Source organism: Sinohyriopsis cumingii, chromosome 3 (assembly GCF_028554795.1).
Source record: "Sinohyriopsis cumingii isolate HCF-2022 chromosome 3, ASM2855479v2, whole genome shotgun sequence".
Taxonomy (NCBI): domain Eukaryota; kingdom Metazoa; phylum Mollusca; class Bivalvia; order Unionida; family Unionidae; genus Sinohyriopsis; species Sinohyriopsis cumingii.
In genome coordinates, this window is record NC_142963.1 from 153,040,516 (window position 1) to 153,058,087 (window position 17,572).

The 17,572-nt window shown below is 34.4% G+C and overlaps 1 protein-coding gene across 3 annotated transcripts in view; it reads left to right on the forward strand.

The window, feature by feature from the left end:
- Positions 1-17,572, forward strand: part of LOC149804168 (plexin-A2-like) — a 328,681-nt gene that overhangs the window by 194,127 nt on the left and 116,982 nt on the right. For all 3 annotated transcript variants that reach the window (XR_016420317.1, XM_089954145.1, XM_089954146.1), the window contains exons 6-7: positions 7,349-7,478; positions 14,666-14,831. Coding sequence is in view for 2 of the 3 variants with exons in the window: in XM_089954145.1 (XP_089810271.1) it covers positions 7,349-7,478; positions 14,666-14,831 (296 nt within the window). In the remaining variant the exon portion in view is untranslated. The remainder of the gene's footprint in view (positions 1-7,348; positions 7,479-14,665; positions 14,832-17,572) is intronic.

Below are 17,572 nucleotides of genomic sequence, written 5' to 3' on the forward strand. Positions count from 1 at the left end.
GAAGGAAGATCTCGTAAAGACAAGAATTAAATTAGAACAAGTCTCACAGAAAGATTTTTAATATTTACTATAGCTTGATCGGAATGATGGATGTCGGAAACCATTTCAGTGATGTTTAATATTTACTATAGATTTATCGGAATGATGGATGTCAGAAACCATTTCAGTGATGTTTAATATTTACTATAATTTTATCGGAATGATGGATGTTGAAAACCATTTCAGTGATGTTTAATATTTACTATAACTTTATTGGAATGATGGATGTTGAAAACCATTTCAGTGATGTATAATATTTATTTTAACTTTATCGGAATGATGGATGTCAGAAACCATTTCAATGATGTTTAATATTTACTATAACTTTATCAGAATGATGGATATTGAAAACCATTTCAGTGATGTTTAATATTTACTATGACTTTATCGGAATGATGGATGTTGAAAACCATTTCAGTGGTGTTTAATATTTACTATAACTTGATCAGAATGATGGATATTGAAAACCATTTCAGTGATGTTTAATATAACTTGATCGGAATGATGGATGTTGGAAACCAGTTCAGTGATGTTTAATATTTACTATGACTTTATTAGAATGATATATGTTGAAAACCATTTCAGTGATGTTTAATATTTACTATAACTTTATCAGAATGATGGATGTTGAAAACCATTTCAGTGATGTTTAATATTTACTATAACTTTACCGGAATGATGGATGTTGAAAACCATTTCAGTGATGTTTAATATTTACTATAACTTTATCAGAATGATGGATGTTGAAAACCATTTCAGTGATGTTTAATATTTACTATAGCTTTATTGGAATGACAGATTGAAAACAGTTCAGCAGTATTGAGTTTTAAAAGTACACGGTGACATCACTGAGTGACTCAGATTGTATTCGTGCAGGACAACATGAAGTTTCCTAATGACTCTGATCATTATTACTCAAAACCATGGTGGCTGTCTTGAAAATATTATCTCTGCTTTCAAATGGATGGCAATGTCAACAGTGGATTTCAGATGATACCTAGTTGAAAAGTCCTAAATGAAAATGGTGCCAGTCATAGATCCAATATGGTCATCATGACAGTTGTCATGAAAATCTTGTTTTCACTACCTCACCCACCCCAAAGGGATGAAAATTATGACTTGGGGTTTTGACCAAAATACATCTAATATGTCAACCATGGCAGCTAATCTGAAAATCTTGTTATTGCTGAAGAATATCAGATATGATTTCAACACTCTAGCAGTTAAAATGATGAAATGGTCTTATTTTAATTTGCTCACAATTCTTTTTGTGCAGTAGAGTGTCAGTTCCTTCAAAGGACTTTTGTCCTGTAGAGATGAACATTTTCCCACATAAATTTTCAGTTTTAAAATGGACTCTGCTTCTAAAATGATCAGAATGGAATAATGAAATACGCTAGTGATATTGGATCTTATTTATGTGTCATGCAAAATCAAAATAGACCTTTTTATGGAAAATATATCTGAGCCCAGGAATTGAACAGGGCCTATTTCAGACCTTTAATAGGAATATTTGATGAAATTGATTAGATAATTTACCCCCTTTTAATGGAAATGAAATTGATTAGATAATTTACCCCCTTCTAATAGAAATGAAATTGATTAGATAATTTACCCACATCTTAACTATTTTCACCTTCACTTTTGCAACTGTAAATAGTTTTGTCAGATATGTAATTATCAACCTGTTGGCTGTTGTCGGAAATGTCTTGGTTCAGTAAGTATTGAGGTGGGGGAAATTGTCAGGAAAATAGTGAAAATTGGCAGTTGAAGATAAGGATTATTTGATAATTGCCTCTCAGTTATCTAGCACTGATGATCATGCGGAAATAACAAAACCTTGAAGCATGGAGTAGATGTGTCTGAGAGATAACACTTATTGATGAATGAAGTCAGGCATTCATGATTGATCCACAAATTAATCCACAAAAAAATTCTAGTCAGCTGAATCAATGGGTATAACAATGAAAGTTGTAATCAAATAAGGATATTCGTTGTTGTAACCTTGACTCTAAAGAAGTTAACTAGAAGTGTCAGTCATCACAAGTTTTGAATCACTTAACACATTCCTATCCCCATAGTTAGAAATCCTAGATCAGTCAGTTTTATGTTAGCCAATCTTGGGGGGCGGGGGGGGGAACTTGCATATGCAATTATTGACTTGAGATTTTGTGCCTGATAATTCGGAAGGTGTTGACAACCTGATGGTCAGAGATGAAAGGCAGAATGTATGGATATTTTAATTTGCAGAATTTTTAATTAGCATATAATTTTTGAACATTTTATGAAGAAATAGTGAAATATTGATGTCAGATTAAATGAAACAGAACACATAGCTATTTCTGATTAGAAATATGGGAAAATATGTCATAGTAATACTTCAGTAAATCTACAAAGATCCATTGCTTGACTAACAATTAATAAGGTTTACATCAGGCACGTGCAACTTCCTCCAGGGTGCCATATAAGCAATTTTTAATGCCACACCCTATGATATAAATACATGGATAAAACAAGGTCATGGCCCATATTCAGGCTATATGCTACACATGCCTGGCTTACATCATTCCTTTCATAACAACTGAATTTATTCATGGACTAATCTACACTAATGCATAATGTGAACAAGATATGAATTTTATTGCAGGGTGTGAACTAAATGTCATATATCCATGTTATACAAGTTTTATTGCAGGGTGTGAACTAAATGTCATATATCCATGTTAAACAAGTTTTATTGCAGTGTATGAACTAAATGTCATATATCCATGTTATACAGGTTTTATTGCAGGGTGTGAACTAAATGTCATATATCCATGTTGTACAAGTTTTATTACAGGGTATAAACTAAATGTCATATATCCATGTTATACAGGTTTTATTGCAGGGTGTGAACTAAACGTCATATATCCATGTTATATACAAGTTTTATTGCAGGGTATAAACTAAATGTTGTATATCCATGTTATACATGTTTTATTGCAGGGTGTGAACTAAAGGTCATATATCCATGTTATATAAGTTTTATTACAGGGTATAAACTAAATGTCATATATGCATGTTCTACAGGTTTTATTGCAGGGTGTGAACTAAACGTCATATCCATGTTATATACAAGTTTTATTGCAGGGTGTGAACTAAATGTCATATATCCATGTTATACAAGTTTTATTGCAGGGTGTGAACTAAATGTCATATATCCATGTTATACAGGTTTTATTGCAGGGTATAAACTAAATGTCATATATCCATGTTATACAGGTGTTATGGCAGGGTGTGAACTAAATGTCATATATCCATGTTTTAAAGGTAGGCTGTGTACATTTACTCACGTCTTTGGTACTCTTTTGGAATGATATTGAAAATAAGTATTTTACGATTTCCATTTATTTTTAATGTACTTATCATGCTGTGTTATTTCTTACTATTTTTTACTCTCTCCCACACCCAAATTTGAGTTTTTTTCTTGCAGAAATGCATTGGCACAGTAATGTAGAATATCCTGCCAAACATAAAAACATCAGTTCAAACAAAAGATGAGACATTATGAGCCTGCATGTGTAAAATGAAAATAAATCAACTTCCTGTTGGCATGAGGTAGTTTTCAATTAAATGTCAGAAGCGGGGCATTTCAATATCTGTCTTACAGAGTGGATCAGAAAGAAAGAGAGATGGATGTTGAAGTATTATGTAAATATTGAGCTATGGCTGTTTCCTCCTCCCCCCATTTTGGTTCTAATCACCTACCCCCCTTATTTTTGTGACAAGGTGGGGAATCCTCCCATATGATAAAATCCTGGGAGCATTTATGCAAGTCTGTGATGTGTGCCATATTGTTTTTTGTTTTTATCTGCTAGTCACAGGTTCCATTAGGTTCCAGATAATCTTGAACAGTTTGGGTGTAACTGGTACTATGACTGTAGTGGGAGAGGTTTTGAAGGAGACCAGATGGTTCTATGACTGCTTTGTAGTGGGAGAGGTTTTGAAGGGAGACCAAATGGTTCTATGACTGCCTTGTAGTGGGAGAGGTTTTGAAGGGATACCAAATGGTTCTATGACTGCCTTATAGTGGGAGAGGTTTTGAAGGGAGACCAAATGGTTCTGTGACTGCTTTGTAGTGGGAGAGGTTTTGAAGGGAGACCAAATGGTTCTATGACTGCTTTATAGTGGGAGAGGTTTTGAAGGGAGACCATATGGTTCTATGACTGCTTTGTAGTGGGAGAGGTTTTGAAGATAGACCAAATGGTTCTATGACTGCCTTGTAGTGGGAGAGGTTTTAAAGGGAGACCAAATGGTTATACTGCTTTGTGGTGGGAGAGGTTTTGAAGATAGACCAAATGGTTCTATGACTGCCTTGTAGTGGGAGAGGTTTTGAAGGGAGACCAAATGATTCTATGACTGCTTTGTAGTGGGAGAGGTTTTGAAGGGAGACCAAATGGTTCTATGACTGTTCGTAGTGGGAGAGGTTTTGAAGGGAGACCAAATGGTTCTATGACTGCTTTGTAGCGGGAGAGGTTTTGAAGGGAGACCAAATGGTTCTATGACTGCTTTGTAGTTGGAGAGGTTTTGAAGGGAGACCAAATAGTTCTATGACTGTTTGTAGTGGGAGAGGTTTTGAAGGGAGACCAAATGGTTCTATGACTGCTTTGTAGTGGGAGAGGTTTTGAAGGGAGACCAAATGGTTCTATGACTGCTTTGTAGTGGGAGAGGTTTTGAAGGGAGACCAAATGGTTCTATTACTGTCTTGTAGTGGGAGAGGTTTTGAAGGGAGACCAAATGATTCTATGACTGCCTTGTAGTGGGAGAGGTTTTAAAGGGAGACCAACTGGTTCTTTGTCTTATGCTAGGAGAGATTTTGAAGGAAGTTTAACTACTCACTGTCTGCCATGTAGTGAGAGAAGTTATGAAAAGGGTGTAACCAGTTGTATGCCAGCCTTGTAGTGGGGGAGGTGTTGAAGGGGATTATCTTGAATAATGCTTTTATATCTGTGAGCATGTCAAAAGGAAAATGTAGTTTTGACTCTATCAGGTTATATAAGCTTTGTCCGAAAAAGCACTGAATATGATATCAGTTCATTTTATTGTCAAAATTCTTGAGAAAAACACTGGATACAATGTCACAGGATTTACTGGAAATAAGTCTCAAGAAAATAGTCAGAAAACCAGTAGTGTTAAGAAACCTGATAACTTAATTTCAATATCTGTTTTGGTCACATGTATTTTAAAATCATCAACATAAATGGTAAATTGTGTTTTATCAGGAGGTGAACATTAACCATTTTTACAAACCATTAAGTTCTCAAAACACACTATTTATTTATTGTTAGATTTGTCTGCAGATACCTATCACAAAACATTAAAAATTTCCCATATACCGCATTGTGGCCAAACTGGTAATATTCAGACCAAGTGAAAACTGTTCAGTTTTGTCCTAATTTGTTGGATCAACAAGCCACAATGCAAGGATTTAACAGAAATAAGTCTTAAGAAAATAGTAAGAAAACAATAGTATCAGGAGTCCTAAAATTTCATTATCTCTTTAGGTCTCATGTATTATAAAGTCACCAACATAAACAGTAAATTTTGTTTTATCAGGAGCTGAACATAAACCATTTTTACAAACCATTCAAAAAGAATTCCCATACACTGCATTGTGGCTAAACTGGTAATATTCAGACCAAGTGAAAACTGTTCATTTTAGTCCTGATTTGTTGGATCAACAACCCACAATGCATCATTTCATTATCGTATTAGGAATAATTGATAATTTGTAATTACTACTTGATGCTTTTGTAATTATTGATTTATACGTTTTAATTACAGTATCATTATTACACTTGATATAGACCGGGATGGCTGTGCTTTTCAAAATATTGAGGTATCAGCCAAACACTAAACATGGGATCATCCCTTCATTTACTCTACTGTATAGCTGTGATAACCTGTACATCATTTATTTAGACATTTCATTGGATCAGACAATTGAAATGTCCATGGGATCTCCAATTTGTTTTGTATACGATGTTCTTACTCATGTGTTATCCCACTATAGAGAGGCCACTGGACCATCTTACCCAACATTTCAGAAAAAGTAAACATTTCCACAATATTTTCCCCAGCAAAAACAGTCACCATGTCACCTTGCACAGCATCAAAATAGCAAATTTTCACATATTGTCCCTGTTAAGAGAGGCCTCTATGCTACAGTGTTAAAGATCAAATAGTATATTTTTACATATTGTCCCTGTTAAGAGAGGCCTCTGTGCTATAAGGTTAAAGATCAAATAGTATACTTTTTTACATTGCCTCTGTTAAGAGAGGCCTCTATGCTATGATGTTAAAGATCAAATAGTATATTTTTTTTACATATTGTCCCTGTTAAAAGAGGCCTCTATGCTATAATGTTAAAGATCAAATAGTACATTTTTACATATTATCCCTGTTAAGAGAGGCCTCTATGCTATAATGTTAAAGATTAAATGGTATATTTTTTTACATATTGTCCCTGTTAAGAGAGGCCTCTATGTTATAATGTTAAAGATCAAATAATATATTTTTACATATTTACCCTGTTAAGAGAGGCCTCTTTGCTATGATGTTAAAGATCAAATAGTATATTTTTGCACATTGTCCCTGTTAAGAGAGGCCTCTATGCTATAATGTTAAAGATCAAATAGCATAATTTTACATATTGTCCATTAAGAGAAGCCTCTATGCTATAATGTTAAACATCAAAAAAGTATATTTTCACAATACTGGCCCAGTCAAAAGAGGCCACCAGGTTACCGTGTCCAATGTGAAAATAGTAAATTTTATCAATAGTGTCCATCTCATGAGAAAACATTCATAAAATTGGTGAGAATTTTGGGCCCCTGCTTGTCATGCATCCCCCCCCCATGCTTTTCCAAGGGTTGCTATGCCACTGAGCAAGACCATCACAGTGTTGTCATTTATTTGTGCGATTTTGTTTTGTCCACATTATCCAAGTTTTCTGACACGTTTGTATGTGTCAAAACAATCATAACTAAGTGGAACCTGTTACAACGGATACACAAGGGACTAAGGACAGATTAAAAAATGTAGTTGAACAGGTGTCTGTGATACAGAGACATCAGTTAAGACAGATTGCATTGTGTAAAGCTTTACCACTTTAAGCCCCATAATACACAGATGTGTTTAGACCACCTCAGTATAACAAATATTTGATTATAACAAATAACTCCACAAACCCTCAGTTGTTTGTGATAGATGGTTTTTCACTAAGATAACCAATTCTGAACTGATTTGTTTTTGATATTATTTTCTATAGGTGCAGTCACCGGGAGGAATGCGAAAGCTATGAGCAGGATCTAAGATGGCTGTCATCAGGCCACGCATGTATCACTATCACACATGTTGTGCCAGACAAGATACAAAAGGAACATCAGAAAACCACACAGGTAAGGCCTGCATATTTTATTGCCTTCTGCCACTGAGATATGGGTTAGCCATGCACTAGTTTTGCATCTTACCAGTCCAGGGTTTGATCTCTGATCTGCAAATTCTGTTTGACTCCTGCTAGTGGTATATGGCATATGGGGTTAGTCATACACCTTTAGTCATAAACCTGTCTTGCATCTTTGCAGTCCAGGGTTTGATCACTGGTTTCAGCATTTCCAAGAGTACTGTTATTTGTGTAAGTTTTCATATCTGAAAATATAATTATTTCTTCCAGAGTATTAAAAAATGTATATCAAAATTATTTTAGTTTAGAATATTGACTATGCTTAAAAGATAAAGGAATCAGGCCCTGACAAAGTTTACATGACACATGGTTCTTACTGACCTGTTGGTACTTGTGTAAAAGAAGGTACTCAGAAAGGCTCTCATTGTTATTAGAGAGAGACCGAGAGAATATGAAACAGTATTCTGTCTTTGTGTGAGGCCATGTGTATTCATAGAGGTATTTAGTTTTAGCTTTTAGAAGCAAGAGAGAGGTAAGAAAGCTGTATAATCTTTCTGTTTGGTTACACGACAGTTGTAATCTTTATTGTTTGGTTACACGACAATTGTAATCTTTATTGTTTGTAATCTTTATTGTGGTTACACGACAGTTGTAATCTTTATTGTTTGATTACACAACAGTTGTAATCTTTATTGTTTGGTTACACGACAATTGTAATCTTTATTGTTTGATTACACGACAGTTGTAATCTTTATTGTTTGGTTACACGACAATTGTAATCTTTATTGTTTGGTTAAACGACAGTTGTAATCTTTATTGTTTGATTACACGACAGTTGTAATCTTTATTGTTTGGTTACACGATAGTTGTAATCTTTATTGTTTGGTTACATGACAGTTGTAATCTTTATTGTTTGGTTACACAACAGTTGTAATCTTTATTGGTTGGTTACACAACAGTTGTAATCTTTATTGGTTGGTTACACAACAGTTGTAATCTTTATTGGTTGGTTACACGACAGTTGTAATCTTTATTGGTTGATTACACAACAGTTGTAATCTTTATGGTTACACAACAGTTGTAGTCTTTATTGGTTGGTTAAATGACAGTTGTAATCTTTATTGTTTGGTTACACGACAGTTGTAATCTTTATTATTTGGTTACACAACAGTTGTAGTCTTTATTGGTTGGTTACATGACAGTTGTAATCTTTATTGGTTGGTTACACAACAGTTGTAATCTTTATTGGTTGGTTACACGACAGTTGTAATCTTTATTGGTTGGTTACACAACAGTTGTAATCTTTATTGGTTGGTTACACAACAGTTGTAATCTTTAATGGTTGGTTACATGACAGTTGTAATCTTTATTGTTTGGTTACACAACAGTTGTAGTCTTTATTGGTTGGTTACATGACAGTTGTAGTCTTTATTGGTTGGTTAAATGACAGTTGTAATCTTTATTGTTTGGTTACACGACAGTTGTAATCTTTATTATTTGGTTACACAACAGTTGTAGTCTTTATTGGTTGGTTACATGACAGTTGTAATCTTTATTGTTTGGTTACACAACAGTTGTAATCTTTATTGGTTGGTTACACGACAGTTGTAATCTTTATTGGTTGGTTACACAACAGTTGTAATCTTTATTGGTTGGTTACACAACAGTTGTAATCTTTATTGGTTGGTTACATGACAGTTGTAATCTTTATTGTTTGGTTACACAACAGTTGTAGTCTTTATTGGTTGGTTACATGACAGTTGTAATCTTTATTGTTTGATTACATGACAGTTGTAATCTTTATTGGTTGGTTACACAACAGTTGTAATCTTTATTGGTTGGTTACACGACAGTTGTAATCTTTATTGTTTGGTTACACAACAGTTGTAGTCTTTATTGGTTGGTTACATGACAGTTGTAATCTTTATTGTTTGATTACATGACAGTTGTAATCTTTATTGTTTGGTTACACAACAGTTGTAATCTTTATTGTTTGGTTACATGACAGTTTTAATCTTTATTGTTTGGTTACATGACAGTTTTAATCTTTATTGCATGGTTACATGACAGTTGTATTCTTTGTTGTCTGGTTACATGACAGTTGTGATCTTCCTCATGTATACCTCATGTACAAGGACACTGCAAGGTTCATTCTTGTTCAATACCATGCCTGCTACCACAGTAATCACATGGATGTGCAGATGTATTACATGCTAATTAAATATGCATAGAACTTTGCCTAGATAATTCAAGTCAAGGTCAGATTGAGGACAAGTTACCCCCAGATGAGATCAAATTAGCAGTGCCACCATTAAGGAAATGATGCTATCAATATGAAAGTGAAAGTATGTCTATGAGCTATAAAGCCATTGTCCAAACAGCAGTAGGTATTGTAATGACATTTTTTCTTCTTTATAATCACCAATAAAGATAACACAAGAAGTGTGCATCATACAGTAGATTCTCAATAAAATATTAATTTGATCAGAAAACATCAAACGACTTCAGAACACTTATGTTAAAATATGCAAACTTTGTTGCTTTGTAACAGTGATGTCCTAAGTAACATTGGTCATAGGATATGGTCCATTATACATTGGTCATAGGATATAGTCCATTATACATTGGTCATTGGATATAGTCCATTATACATTGGTCTTTGGACAATCATACATTGGACATTGGACATAGTCCAAATCATACATTGGTCATTGGACATAGTCCAAATCATGCATTGGTCATTGGACATAGTCCATTATACATTGGTTATTGGATATAGTCCAAATCCTACATTGGTCATTTGACATAGTCCAAATCATACATTGGTCATAGTCCATTATACATTGGTCATTGGACGTAGTCTAAATCATGCATTGAACATAGTCCAAGACCTACATTGGTCATTGGACATAGTCCAAATCATACATTGGTTATTGGACATAGTCCATTATACATTAGTCATTGGATATAGTCCACCTCATACATTGAACATAGTCCAAATCATATATAATCCAAATCATGTATTGGACATAGTCCAAATCATACATTGGACATAGTCCAAATCATACATTGAACATAGTCCAAATCATACATTGGACATAGTCCAAATTATACATTGGACATAGTCCAAATCATATATTGGACATAGTCCAAATCATATATTGGACATAGTCTGTCCAAATCATACATTGGACGTAGTCCAAATCATACATTGGACATAATCCAAATCATACGTTGGACATAATCCAAATTGTATTTTCGAAGTCATTGGAAAGATGGTCTCCTCATGGTGATTCAGTTGCAACACATGAAAGTTACATGATTACAAACAAAAAGAAAAAAACACAAATTATGTATGATTTTAATCCTGTATTCCTTTATGTAAAATGTTCATCAACATTTTCTATCTCTTTGCAATGTAAATCTTATGTATGAAAATTGAAATGACTTGATGAAAAATATAATCTGTCTTTTAAAAAGTGCACATTTAATTAATGTTCTCAGAGCTTGACCATCATGTATGCCTGTCAAATTACCAGGGCCTTCCATTAGATTTAAAGTTTGACCATCATGTATGCCTGTCGAATTACCAGGGCCTTCCATTACATTTAAAGTAGGCATGGGGTTTGGTGGATATCCCCCAGTAACTAAACAGCTTTTTTTTTAATAACCAGATGTAAAGTAACCAGGTGTAAAGTTACCTGGTGAATCACCCAGCTCCTGGTTGAAAAGGAAAGTACTTATTACCAGTTGGTGCATTAAATCAGTGTCAAACAATGAAACTTGCATTTGTTCTATTCATTGTGGCCATGTTATGAAAGAGAATGCATCTCCAAACCAGATGGCTTCAGACACAGTCAAAGAGACCTAGGTCTTCTAATATGTATATACATGTGATTGTGATTTTGTCTATAACATCATTGGTGTAGACTTAATTTACGATGAGATTTAACTGCCTAAATGCAACCAAATAATAATTTCTGAAATGCACAATACCATTATTGCATGTCGTATAATAGATAGTTATGGGGAATTTGTTGCTTCCATTTGTTTTGTTGCTGTTATTGTCATAACACCATTTTTCAGCCCATGATAGGCTAAATATGGTGGCCAGTATAATTGGTGGAGGAAAAACCAAGAAAAAACCCAAAAGAACCACCTACACACTGGGAGTGAGCTACTAAAAGCTTTCTCACATATCCACATATGCCAAGCCCATGTCTCAAACCCACATGGTAGTGATCAGTAAAGGCAAGCACTCAACCACCCAGAAGCCGCAAGGCAGAAGGAGCATTGACTTGAGCTTTGGCTACGAATTTCTCATTAACCTCTCTAACATCCAAGTCTGTAATGCTCTATTCAGTATTTCTTTCAGTCTTGTCAATCATTTTGAAAATTTGCATCGGAGCTTTTTCAGCAGAAAATGCATTCCTCTGTAAGTATTTGCCAACATTTGTTAAAATTTGGGATTGGATTTCAAAACATTGGCCAAAAAGGTGAAAAACTGTTAATCTCTCTGAAGTGAAATCATTAATTCCAGCAATTAATGATACTTTTCTGAAAATGAAGAAAAATCTGCCATTGTAATGTTACTTGTGTTTATTTGAAAATCAACGAAACCTAAGGGACAAATGAAGAGATCTATTGCACATTCTTCTAGATCTAGTCTGGTTTTATGGACTTGTATTTCTCTCAATTTGGAACTCAATTAACACATTTGAAATTAAGTTTTCAGCATGTCTGGCCATTATTGAATATGCCTGCTTCAAGAGGAAACTGTTCAGACAGACTGGTTTCTTCTTTCATCAGGCATGTCACCCAATAGACTGGTTCCATGGAGAAGTGTACTTGAATGAAGAAATTTGCAGTGTGGTATCTATTTCATCAGACACAGACAGAAATCTAGAACTTAACTATTAATCAAAACTGCATAGCCAGTACAGGTACATGGATCATGCTGCATGTCTGCAGCATGATGCCCCAGTGCTAAACATCACTATAAACTGCCACACTGCAGACATTGTAGTGATATGACTGAAAAATTGTTCAAGCTACATTATACAAATCCAAATCACACACTCTCACTACTAGCTTGCTGCTATATTTTTTCTCAGATAGCATGTACCAGGGTACTTTTTCACATTACCAGTACGTAGATATTTTCAATCAGTAAGGAATGTATGGAAATTCCCAAGGAATCTTTTTACAACTTAAATGATATGGACATTTGTGTTTTCATTATTCATGACAATATAGTTCAACAGGACTGCTCCGGTGGCCTAGAGGTTAGAGCATCTGCCTCGGATACTGGAGGTCGTGGGTTCAATCCCCGGCAGAGTCATACCAAAGATTTACAAAAATGGTACTAACAGCTGCCTCGCTTGACACTCAGCATTAAGAGGTTAGTGTTAGGACTAGTCAGCCTGGTGTCAGGATAATGTGAATGGGTGGGACATCATGCTACATGTCTGTGGCATGATGCCCCAGTGCTAGGCATCACTATAAACTGTCACACTGCAGACATTGTAGTGATATGACTGAAGAATTGTTAAAGCTACATTAAAAATCCAAATCACACACAAACACACGCATAGTTCAACAGATTAACTTTCCTTTTACAAATATGGTTGTATCTCTCATAAAATAATGGTGAATATTACAAATATAATGTTATTACATAGCTGTTTAATATTGCAAATATAATGTTATTACATAGCCGTTTAATATTACTAATATAATTTTATTACATAACCATTTAATATTACAAATGTAATGTTATTACATATCCATTTAATATTACAAATGTAATTTTATTACATATCCATTTAATAATACAAATATAATTTTATTACATAGCCATTTAATATTACAAATATAATATTATTACATATCCATTTAATATTACAAATGTAATTTTATTACATAGCCATTTAATAATACAAGTATAATTTTAGTACATAGCCATTTAATATTACGTATATAATTTTATTACATAGCCATTTAATCTTAAATAGCTGATTTGGCATGCAATACTGATGCTGAATTTTTTACTGCATATTGCACACCTAAAATTTCCCTAAACCACACTGAGCCTGGAACAACTTGAAATGATAAATAATAGTCCACTTATAAAATATCGAAAATTATTTATATTAAATTATTCAGAAATGTCAACACAAATTTATAATTTTGAGAAATGCAGACATATTTAGTGAAAATGGATGCTTTTGCCACTGGGGGTTGATGTGATAGTACCATAAGAAAGCGACAAGCAGTTTATATATGCATTAAATTGATGTTAATCTGACATCCTTTATGGCTGCCATGGCAACCAGCTTGAAAACAGGTTATTGCTGCTCCTGAATGGATGGTCACATTGACATGGATGGTCATATAGACACAGATGATCACATTGGCATGGATGGTCATATAGACACAGATGGTCACATTGGCATGGATGGTCATATAGACACAGATGGTCACATTGGCATGGATGGTCATATAGACACAGATGATCACATTGGCATGGATGGTCATATAGACACAGATGGTCACATTGGCATGGATGGTCATATAGACACAGATGATCACATTGGCATGGATGGTCATATAGACACAGATGGTCACATTGGCATGGGTGGTCATATAGACACAGATGATCACATTGGCATGGATGGTCATATAGACACAGATGATCACATTGGCATGGATGGTCATATAGACACAGATGGTCACATTGGCATGGATGGTCATATAGACACAGATGGTCACATTGGCATGGATGGTCATATAGACACAGATGGTCACATTGGCATGGATGGTCATATAGACAAAGATAAACACATTGGCATGGATGGTCGTATAGACACAGATGGTCAAATTGGATTGTCATATCGACATAGGGTTTCACTAAAAGACTTCCTTTGATGACTAATTTGTCTGAAATGAAAATGGTGCCAGTCTTAGATCTAATAGACGCCACAGCAACTATGTTGACAATATGTTTACTGCCATAGAATATCAGAGATGTTTCAACACTATGAAGTGAAAATGAAGAAACAGACTTCTATTGAATTCCTGGAAACTTCTTTTTGTCCATTGCATGCCAGTCCTGTTTCACATTAATAATAGTTACCAATTATCCAACATGTATGCTAATATTCACTGATTTTGTGTTTTCAGCTGCAGTTGAACATTTCCCATCTGCCCACCTACCAGGGAAAGTATGAATGTGTGTTCAGCAGTAGGACTGTCAGCATCCAGACCCAGGCAAACAGAACAGATACCCGCATCATCACATGTGATACCCCGCCATCCAACCAGTTGCCACCGATTCAGACAGGAGAAGGTTGGTACTGATAATGCTACATTGTGTCTTTCAGGATATATATATATATATATATATATATATATATATATATATATATATATATATATATATTTATTATTCTTTTTCAAAAATATCTCTGTCGCTATATTAACATGGCCTTTTCAGCAACAGACTTCTTATGACACCTCATAAACTGTGCAAGTCGTACATGAATTCTGGCTACTGTGATGACATGTTGTGAAGTCTAGTGTGATTATAATCGAGATCTGGCAATAACAAAGATCTGGCAGACACCAGTGTGAAGTCTAGTGGGATTATAATTGAGATCTGGACATAAAAAATGATCTGGCAGACACCAGTGTGAAGTCTACACAGTCCTTAGTGACCATATTGAGGATTTCATTATATACTAATACACAGGCCTTAGTGACGATATTGAGGAATTTGTCATATACTAATACACAGGCCTTAGTGACGATATTGAGGAATTTGTCATATACTAATACACAGGCCTTAATGACCATATTGAGGAATTTGTCATATACTAATACACAGTCCTTAGTGACCATATTGAGGATTTCATCGTATACTAATACACAGGCCTTAGTGACGATATTGAGGAATTTTTCATATACTAATACACAGGCCTTAATGACCATATTGAGGAATTTGTCATATACTAATACACAGTCCTTAGTGACCATATTGAGGATTTCATCATATACTAATACACAGGCCTTAGTGACGATATTGAGGAATTTGTCATATACTAATACACAGGCCTTAATGACCATATTGAGGAATTTGTCATATACTAATACACAGTCATTAGTGACGATATTGAGGAATTTTTCATATACTAATACACAGGCCTTAATGACCATATTGAGGAATTTGTCATATACTAATACACAGTCATTAGTGACCATATTGAGGATTTCATCATATACTAATACACAGGCCTTAGTGACGATATTGAGGAATTTTTCATATACTAATACACAGGCCTTAATGACCATATTGAGGAATTTGTCATATACTAATATACAGTCCTTAGTGACCATATTGAGGATTTCATCATATACTAATATACAGTCCTTAGTGACCATATTGAAGAATACATCATACAGTAATATATCATATTCAGTGCATCTGTTTCTGAATAAATAAAAAATTAAACTGGTAATCTGAAAGTTGCCTATCTAATTTATTATTGAAAACATGTGAACTAATTTTTAATGATACTAATCCCTATATCTGTTTGAAAAGGCTATTATTTCTTTCTTTTTTTTCTTCATTAATTAATTTTAAATACAATATTTGGTGCTACTTTTCTTACAGTGAGTGCTCCCAGATACACATGTAACCATGACTTTATGAGCATATGGTTGTAAACACAGTTGGAAAATGAGTTAGAAGCCATTTAAGAGATTTATGTTGACAGTGTTCAGTGAGGGAAAGCAGGATGGTGTTGAGTTTACCATAGACAATAGAGAATGACATTGGAAGATGGTTTATTTATGTAAAGCACAATTCCTATTGTAAGGCATTGACTATTTAGAGAGGAAAAATGACCACATGTGCTTTTATGACATATAAGCACTTGACCCATATATGCAAAAGAAGATGATTACAAGATCCCGTCAATGTAAATTCTCCCTTAAGGGTTACATTGAAGGAAACTTAAGCTTTGCTTAAATAAACATAAATCAGTAACACTGCTTTTAATTCAGAAAGGTGCTTTTAATAATGTTTGCATAAAAAGAAAACAGTGTGCCCATTTCCAAGATATTAGCTCTATGGTGATGTGGTGAGAACTGAACTGATCTGCAGCCAGTAAACTTTGGTTCTCACATAAATTATATTTTGTATGGATATAATAGATGAACAGTGCAAGATGTTCACTTGGTTCATTATAGATTAAAATCTAGGTAAGTCACTTTTGGAGTTTTATGGCAAAACATGCTGCAAAAGCAACCACTTTTGACTCTTTGAAAAAAAAAATCAGGCTAGTTTAAATGAAGTCATTTTTTTTTCTGTATCAGAGCACAGACAAAAAGTTCTGTTATTTATCATCAGAGGGATCAGTGGGAAAATAATAAATATTTGGGACTCTAACACTTTATTGAGTGAAGATCATGACTGGTTGTCTATGTTTATTTTACAGAGTATATTCCTATAGACTTTGATTGTAAATACAGATACAGTCTAGAGATTTGGTTCTCAAATGCTTTCCTGTGGTAGTATAGTGTTCTCAGTACCACACCCCTCATGTATGGGACATGCAGATAACAAACAAGTGCCAGTCTTTGAGTTGAGCTAACTGTGTCTTCTGTTGGAATTTATTTTTACAGATTGTTTCTAACATGTAAATCATGCTTCAGGTTGTTTGGAATATGTTAGACATGCCTTGTTTTTGTTTAACACTTGAGCCCTGTCCATTTCAAGGCACATTCAACTCTGTACAGAGCTTTGTTTTGTGAAACAGTTGAGCCCTGTCCATTTCAAGGCACATTCGACTCTGTACAGAGCTTTGTTGTTGTTTGAAGCATGACTGACAGTCATGATTTTCCTGTTTGTGATCCAAAACTTGATTGCTGTTGTGTGCCAAATACTTTACCACCATCATGTTCTTCACAGCTGATTTTCCAGTTACTAGCATCTCCATCTACAACATGGCTGGAGAAAATTCATCTTTCCACACATACTTAGGTTAACAAAGATGTGTTTTATTTAGAAACATAAAAGCAACTAAAAAC